At 46.2% G+C, this 9028-nt stretch overlaps 1 protein-coding gene across 3 annotated transcripts in view; it reads right to left on the reverse strand.

Moving 5' to 3' along the window:
- LHFPL3 (LHFPL tetraspan subfamily member 3) overlaps positions 1 to 1906 on the reverse strand; it is a 579617-nt gene extending 577711 nt beyond the window's left edge. The window contains exon 1 of one of the 3 annotated variants that reach the window (XM_019451241.2): positions 1311 to 1906. In XM_019451241.2, the coding sequence (XP_019306786.1) occupies positions 1311 to 1752 (442 nt within the window). In that variant the 5' untranslated portion in view covers positions 1753 to 1906. The remainder of the gene's footprint in view (positions 1 to 1310) is intronic. The other 2 variants (XM_019451240.2, XM_019451239.2) reach the window with 2 other exon arrangements.
- Positions 1907 to 9028: the final 7122 nt, after the last annotated feature.

The following is a 9028-nucleotide window of genomic DNA, read 5'->3' on the forward strand; positions in this document are numbered from 1 at the left end:
AGGCTCCCACAAGTTTCTCTTATGCCAACCAGCAATACAAGGTCATGAACCTTCATGTTCTTGTCCAGCACCTCTAAGGGCTTCATCATCCTGGTAAACTCGGGGATCAAGTCCCTACTCCCCAAAAAACCTCCCCAAACATAAGAGTAAGTACGAAATCCTAAAGGTAACATAAGCCTTAAAGAATGAAAACAATAAGACCAAACACAAATGAAACCATTTGACTGCCTGAAATATCCTATATGCTTGCACAACCAGATCACCCATAAAATTAAAAGGACCCAACCATGTTGGAACAGGAGGGTGTCAAGTGTTGGAGGGTGCCTTTATAAGGCAGGGCATCCAAGGTGGCTACCAGAGTGGGAATCCGCATTACAGGAAGGAGAGAAAGGAGTCAGTTTTGTTTCACGATTCTCCAAAGCCACCGGGAAACGCACCCCTATCCTTTCTGGGTTAAAAGTAACTTTAATGCTCAGAAAAAGTACTTCCATGTCCTCTAGCTAGAAACATTCTATCAACCACAGGCAAAAGCGATCAGAAATACTAATGGAACAGGTTTTCCTCTCAGCCCATCTCCCTAAAGCCACTTCCCCAAAATGAGATCTCGAGAAATCTTGATTCCCTCAAGATCTCTGCTTAAGGATTTAACGTAAGGACCTTTGCCAACAAGGAAGCAAACTGAAGACTTGACATTAACATTTGGGGAATTGCTAAAAGGAGCATGCTAAGCTACATTTTTCTTAAAAGGGTGAAAACCACAACAGGATTAGCATCTACTCATTTCCAGATGGATGATAAAATTTTTGTAACTGCCCGGGACAGAGTGAAACAGTTTCACTCCAGCACCACCCCCTCTTGAAGCAAGGACAGAAACAGTCCCACAGAGGGACAGGGCAGGCTGACTCTCCTTCCACTACAACCTCTCCAAATCCGCTTTTCGCCAGGCTGGGTCAGTTCCCTCCTTAGTCCCTCAGCTCGCGCCCTAAGCGGCCGGCCCCTTCTCCCCACCTCCATTTACGAGCAGACTCGGCCCAGCAACCGCCCTTCCTCCGGCGCGTCCCCCTGGGCGGCGTCCCCCGCGCTGGGGAGGTTCTGGAAAGCCCGGGACAACGCGCGGGTGCCGGGCTGGGGAACCCCGGGGGTTCCGGCCGCCCAGGGCTCCCGCCCCCACCCCACCCCCCCACGCCCGGGCGGATTAAGTTGCTCGGCACCCCGCGGCGCGCACGGCCCCCGCCCCTCCTACTCCCGCCCCTCCGGGCTCGGGCGCCCCGCGGTCCCCCCCGCCTCCGCGGAGGTGAGCGCGCACTCACCGGAGGTGAGCTGCATCCAGGCACAGATCTTGTACACCGTAGCCGTGTTGCAGAAGAAGAAGAGGGTGAAGCAAACGATGCAGGCGATGATGAGCATCATGGAGAGGCCGATGAAGAAGGAGGCGGCTTTGAAGGCGCCCGAGGGCAGCGTGGAGAAGTCCGTGAAGCTGCCCCTGCAGGTCAGCTCCCGGGAGAAGCCGTTGCCGATGCAGTAGTGGAAGAGCCCGAAATAGCCGGCTTGCGGGGTGTCCACGCCGTCGCCAATCCAGTAGGGCTGGATGAAGCACACCACGTTGACGATGGCAAAGCAGATGGTGAAGATGGCCCACAGCACGCCGATGGCCCGCGAGTTCCGCACATAGTTGGTGTGGTACAGCTTGGCAGCCTCCTGAGCCGGGAGCATCGCGGCGGCGGCGGCGGCAGCGACGGCGGCTCCGGGCATTCTCCCCCTCCTCCTCCTCCTCCTCCTCCTCGTCCTCCGCCTCCCCCCGCCTCTCCGCGCTCAGGAGACACACTCACCGAGCCGCGCGCGCTGCAACTCCCCTGCCTCTGCCTCAGCCCAGCAGCGCCAGTTTCAGAGTCTGCATCCTCGCTCCCGGAAGGAGGGCGGGGGAGCGCTGAGCACCCCTCCGGCTCGCCTGGCACAGCCTCCCGGCCCCCCTCGCTCCCTCCCTCCTGGCCCGGGCTCCAGCCCTCCTCGCCGCCCTCCACCCCTCTACCCGCCGCCGCCGCTGCAGCTGCTGCAGCTGAAGGCGGCAAATCCCGCGCGGGGCAGTGTGGCGCGCGAGCTCGGGCGCCCCCCCACTCCGCTTCCCGCCTTCCGCCCCATGCCCCCTCCCCCCGCCGGCCGCCCCGGGGCGCGGAGGACTGCCACCACTTTAGCACGCCCCTCGAGTGGTGGGCGTGTGCCAGAGAAGCGGGACTGGAGTTGGGGGGCGTGGGGTGAGAGTCTAAGGAGCCAGCGGGAGCACCCATAGGGATCCTAGAGGCGATCCCAGGATCCCGGTTGGTGTTAGGGAGCGGGCGTGGGAGGCTGATTCTGGGAGCATTTCTGCACCGCACAGCAACGTGCTTCGACCTCTGCATCTTTGCGGAGGCGCGAGGGGCCGCGCGGCAGGTGCAGGCAAGAGACGCCAGGAAGAGGAGACGTACTGCCCCCCAGAGCCTCTCTGTTACAACCACAGAACTGCCCCCTGGCTAACTCCTCCGTTGCCAGGTGTTCCACGAGGTGGAGACAGAAGTTGGACAGGAGCCTCGCAGACAATCATGTAAAAGGCACAATTCAGGGGTGGTCTCATAGCTGCTCTACTGAGCTTGTTTCCTCTTCGCGTTAACCGCCCCCCCCCCCCCCCCCAGCATGCAGCCAACGGAACTGTAGCCAGTGGATGCCCTGTACTTTCCTTTAAGTCAGGTCATTTTCCCCACAAATCCTGCCATCGATGGAGCCTGCGGGGCATGGAAGTGACTGGGTCACAGAAACGTGTAGATTGTCTGAAAACACTGGGTTCTTTGGCTAGTGTTGTATTTCTTAGGCAAATATTCATTGGCAACTATTCTGTCTAGGTACTGCGCTGAGTGCTAAGGATACAGTGAAGACAGTGGACGATTGTTTTCATTGTCCAGGTATCTCTCACACCCCAAAGCTCCAGCTAGCCAGAGAGTTGTTTTCAGAGTAATTTTCCTGTGAACTATCCACAGTGTAATTCCTTACATTTTCATGTAGCATTGCTGTTTTACACCTGTACTTTGTACTGTTTCCTTAGTTTAATTTTTTCCCTTTACAGTCGTTCCGTTGCTCTTTTAACAGTCCCTGCCTTTCAGTCTCCATTTCCTTCTTTTCCATTGGCCACTCTTGGTTTCTGCTGATTCTGATGTAAAGAAACATGTAAACACCACCACCACCCCACCACCCTCAAAGCAACGAAACCAGAATGCTCAATAGCAGCTGACAATATTGGTAATAAACCATTTTGGCCCATGTGACCATTGAATTCTCTGAGCAGAAAGAAGAGAATTCTGTTAGAATTTGACCCTTAAGTCTACACTCACTTCCACACTTTACCATGATGAAAAACGTAGAGGCTCCTTGATAGTATCTTGCCATTATGCTCAAAATGCCCACCTTACAAGAACATGAGAAACAGGGGATACCAGGTGGAATATGAAACTACCAGGAATGTATAGGGAAGCTTAGAATGGTTAACTGGGGCCAGAGGATGTTGGGGAGGAAGGAAGAAAAGCTCCAAAAGGCATTCTGCTACATAAATACCTATGACTTGGAAGAGGATTCACGTCAGACCCTAAGTGATGAAGACCAACCATTCCCATCATCTGATAACCCGAAGATTGGAAATTGTGTGGAGAGAGAGAGGGAGAGAGTAGAAATAGGAATACAAGATCCACAAGATGATGAAGGGGCTATTGTTGAAACTGGGAAAGAATCTAAAGGGTTAGTGTTGGAATGTTACATTCAGTTTGTCCTATAAGCATGAAATTCCAGTGTTACAGTTCCAGGTCCTTTAGACAGGTCTTTGGAAATCAAGAGGTCAGAATTAAAACAGGAGCATAAAGCAAGTAGGTTTAGGTGACTAAGAATTTCTTGCAAGGATGATTGTAGATTCTCAGAAGGTCTTTAAGAAATCAGAGGCATTTGGGGGAGGTGGGGACGATGACCTAAATATGAGCCAGCCCAATATAACACTTGCAAGCCTCTAAAAATATAATTCATGATGATGCATCATCAGTGCATTGGTGGCAGTGGAGGGTCAGAACTTCTGTTAGGTTTCATTTGTCTTAACGCCCCTGAAGTTGCTGGTAAATCAGAAAATCAGAAGAGTTTTAGCATGGAAGAAGAAGAGGGAAGGTGAGGGTAATCAGATTTATGGGGCCATCTGGCAGGCCATGTGTCCCAGGGGCAGAGATAGCTTTACAGCATGAACTGACAGTAATTTCTAGTGATTCTCCCAAGCCCTCAAATCCCCCTAAACCTGCTTGTATGAAGTGGTCTTTCTTTAAAATCAATGCCTAAAAGAGATCTTACTGCTCCCATGGGGTAGTTGAGATGGAAGGTTGCTGAGAGGGAAAAGTCTGAGAATCAAAAAGCCTGGTTTAGACCTGTGTTTAAATTGCCTTTATAGGACAGAGAAAAGACTGGCAAGTGACTCAGATTCAAATGTTGTGATTCAAAGAGCTTTTCCATTTGAGTCATACCCAAGGAGAGCCCTATTCTTATTCCAGGTTTGGAATTGCCTCTAGGTTCGTGCTCAGAATCACTACACCAAAAAAGCACACTCAAGGTGTCCACCTTGTCAACAGCAACTAGGAAGAGACGGGTGTTGGTATATTGCAGAATTAAAGTGCTCCCATGGATTCCCCTGAGAACCTGACTTGTTGCTCCTTGAGGTGAGGGGTCAGTCAGGGATGAACCGAATGCTGCCAATGGCCCTTCCCCTACCTTTATCCTGCCCTGCACCACAGCAGATTTCCAGGATGAGCAGGGTCTCCCAAGACTCTCAGAACTAGGGATGAACTAGAACTGCTGTAAACACCTTAGTTGCCATCAGTGAATTCAGATTATTCTTCTACATCTTCCTAAATCCTTCCATTGCTCATCCCAACCTGGCTCTTGCCCTTTGCAACCAGAAACCCCAGATGTAAGATTGTTCCGAAGCTGAATCTAAACTTTTGTCTGACACCATGCAGACCTTAGGAGTTCAGACAGCTAAGCACCTGGGCAGCTCATTACATTCATCAAATAGGATGTGACCAGGAAAGCTGTTTGGGGGAAGAGGAAATAATAAAACTAGCCTGATTCATGCTAAGAAGTTACTATTGATAGAAGACTATTTTCAAACTATAACATGATTCATTTGTGCTAAATAACTAGTAGAAGTCAGTGTCACTGACAGCTTCAAATTAGACATACTGAACATTCAAATCTCAAACTTCATTGTTAAAAATGTTTTTCTCTTACTGCCACAAAGAGTCAGTAGTGAGACCCACTCTTTTCCCAAATTGTGTCTTAATGAATGTTAGGACCAGAAAAGAGAAAACAACAAAAGAAGAATAGTTGGACTGTGTAACACAACTAAAAGGATCCTGGGTAAGTTAAAGGATGAACTGTTTTGATCCCAAATTTATCTGTGATGACTTGGGGCGCCTGGGTGGCTCAGTCGGTTGAGCGGCCGACTTCGGCTCAGGTCATGATCTCGCGGTCCGTGAGTTCGAGCCCCGCGTCCGGCTCTGTGCTGACAGCTCAGAACCTGGAGCCTGTTTCAGATTCTGTGTCTCCCTCTCTCTGACCCTTCCCCGTTCATGCTCTGTCTCTCCCTGTCTCAAAAATAAATAAACATTAAAAAAAAAATTAAAAAAAATTTATCTGTGATGACTTGAGAAAGTGTAAACGTCTTGGGGGGCAAAAGACAGGTTCCAGACGCGGTACCACCTCTGCCTACCTGGGAGAGCCTGAGGCTTTTGGGGCCTCATTTTCTCATCTCTAAAATTATGATGAGGGAGAGAGGATATAAGATGAATTCCAAAGTCCCTTTCTACAGTAGAATTCTATTCTGTTCTACAAAGACTATTCTAGGATGACTTTGCAAAAAAAGATAAAACCTAGTACTTGCAGAAAAAAATGAGGCAAGACCTAACAAGAGATATCAGATTCATGATGGAGATATTTTATTTGAAACTGAAAATCCCTTCTGAAATCCAACTGTTCTAATTTTTTCTGGTAATCGGTACTTAGTGTTTTCAGGTAAGTCATTGCTACGACCTTGGAAAATGGAGAAAGTGATGATTTCTAAAATCTGTTATTTAATCACTTTCTAGGGCTATTACCAAGGTCAGTATCAGATCCCACTCCAGAATATAAAGATTCTAATAATGAATCTCTTTTCAATGACCAAGGATTTCCCTCTGCCCCTGCCCCCCTTAGTTCTCTTTTAGAGCTTTTCAAACGTCAGGAAACACCTCTCAGTCACTAGGTCTGCCGTGGCAATCAAATGCATTGAGTGTTTCAATGCCCCCTGCAAATCAAGATCACATTGATCACAAGGCTCTGATTTCATCGCACCTTAGTCCACACACTTGTAAAGAGATGTGAGCTCCACATAAGGAAAGCAATGGGAAACAGGAACATCAGTCATTCTCCTACTTTCCCTTTTTCCTTTTTTGCACCCCAACCCCTCCCCCTTTTTCTGCTACTTTGAATTGGATTCTGTGTAAGAATCACTCCTTTTATAAATTCTTTTCACTTTGCCAGAACCCAGCTTAGAATATAAGTTGTTTTCTCATAGGCTGTGCTCTACACCCTGTGCTAGAAGAACCATCTCTCTGTGAACCTTTGTAAACCCTTGATGTTTTCAGAACAATTCTTTCTGAGGGTAAGTAGTGACCTATATTGAATAAAATACCATAGAAGCATAATCGTCATTTGAGGTATGATTTTTTTAAGTTTGTAATGGAGCAATTATTATATTAAAGTTTTTGGTTCAGTATGTATGTTCTATTCTCTTTCAATGTAGCACTCATTGGATCTTCCTAATTTTTTTAAAAAAATAAGTCTATCTACTGGTAATTCTGAAACTGCTTCACGGAGTTTCCCACCCAACGTGCACCTTGTTTGAAAATCGATACCTCCATTTGGAATACCTACCCTTGTACTTTCAATATAGGGCTCATATTTGGAACCACTGCTTGGATTCTCTGCTGAACACATCTTTATTTACAAAGCTTGTCTCTCCCATTTGGCAATCACTTGAGTCTCTCAAACCTCAGTTTAGGTCTTTCTGAGAATCTCCCCAACCCACACAGCATATATTTAAAGTCTATAGCCCCAAATACCCCTTTAACTGTAAAGGCAACCCATCCAGATGCTTCCTTTTACTGCTACAGTAATACAAAAATATTACTTTTGATAATTCAGTGCTTTTGTTGAAGAGACACTTTTTTATGCCTACATTAGTCAGCTTTTGCTGCAAAAGCAATCCAGACTCACAGGCTTGTAACCACAAACATTTACTTCTAACCCAGACCACATGATGGTTACTGGTTGGCTAAAGTTCTGCTCCAGGCAGTGGACATAACTGCAGGTCTGCTTGTATTCTCATTCTGAGATCCAGGTTGAAGGAGCAGCCCTTATCTAGGATATGTTGTTGGCATAAGGACAGAAGTATAAAAGGATACATCAAATTGTAAAACTGTATCTAAAACTTCTGCTCAACTATAGCATATAGCATGTCACCACATATTCCATTGGCCAAAGCATATCATATGCAGAAACCAAAAGTCAATATGCTAGGGATATAAAATGCTCTTGCAGGAAACAAATGAGTGAAAAGGCATTTAATCAAATGTACCACATTCAACCTCTGATAGGACTTTAATCCAACTTACTTTTCAAATGTTTCCTGGAAAGACTATATGTACATATGATTTTTGCTTGAAAGTTATAGAGTATTTCATTTTAGATAAACACTTCATCCCATTAACTCTTTTTTTTTCAAGAATCCTCCACTACTTTTTATTTCATGGAAACTTAATAAACTGAAAAAAATCTCATAGAAGTTAAATTCATAATGAATTTCTTCACTTTACAACATTCAGATACAATATGTGATTCTGCCTGTTGAGGTGTGTTTGCTCAGAAATGGCATTTAGGGGGCGCCTGGGTGGCGCAGTCGGTTAAGTGTCCGACTTCAGCCAGGTCACGATCTCGCGGTCCGTGAGTTCGAGCCCCGCGTCAGGCTTTGGGCTGATGGCTCGGAGCCTGGAGCCTGTTTCCGATTCTGTGTCTCCCTCTCTCTCTGCCCCTCCCCCGTTCATGCTCTGTCTCTCTCTGTCCCAAAAATAAATAAAAAACGTTGAAAAAAAAAATTAAAAAAAAAAAAAAAAGAAATGGCATTTAGTTTCAAAGTGGGAAAAAAAAAACATGTGCATTGTGAATTCTCACAAGTCTACAGTGTTCTCCAAACTGCATAAATCCTTTAAAAAATTAAAACATCAAAACCAATAAAAAAAAGGTACACCCCCAGGAATGACTTATAATTATTATAATAATGTTACTTAAATGTACAGAGTTAATATTAAAAGCATAAACCTTAATTAACTTTCAATCATAGCAGCATGAAGAAGGCAATGCATCCTCTCCCCAAAAGCAAATATAAAACAGAATGAAAGTGTCAGAACAGCCATTTTAAGGCTCTGAATGTTGACCAAATGCAAAAGCAAACTGAGAAGTGTTTATTCATGATGAATTTTAGTAAGAAAATTTAGTAAGAAATTTATTTTTTTTAAGATTTAAAAAAAATTTTTTTTTAATGTTTTTATTTATTTTTGAGACAGAGACAGAACACAATCAGGGCAGGGGCAGAGAGAGAGGGAGACACAGAATCTGAAACCGGCTCCAGGCTCTGAGCTGTCAGCACAGAGCCTGACGCGGGGCTTGAACTCACGGACTGTGAGATCATGACCTGAGCCGAAGTTGGATGCCCAACCAACTGAGCCACCCAGCTGCCCCTAGTAAGAAATTTAGTAAGAAAATTGTGAGTCTGTGGTCTTTTTGCCTGAGGTAGCTTTCTTCCTACTTACCCCCTGATTCAATCAACATATTATTTTAGCAGTACAGGGCTGGCAATGAACACCATCATCTTCTGCCAGAAGGAGAAGACTTCATTTGGAGAGGAGGACAAAAGTCCATGCCAGACAACATTATTACT

The sequence above is a fragment of the Panthera pardus genome, unplaced genomic scaffold, assembly GCF_024362965.1.
Source record: "Panthera pardus isolate Hobbes unplaced genomic scaffold, ASM2436296v1 HiC_scaffold_8, whole genome shotgun sequence".
In the NCBI taxonomy this organism is placed as follows: Eukaryota; Metazoa; Chordata; class Mammalia; order Carnivora; family Felidae; genus Panthera; species Panthera pardus.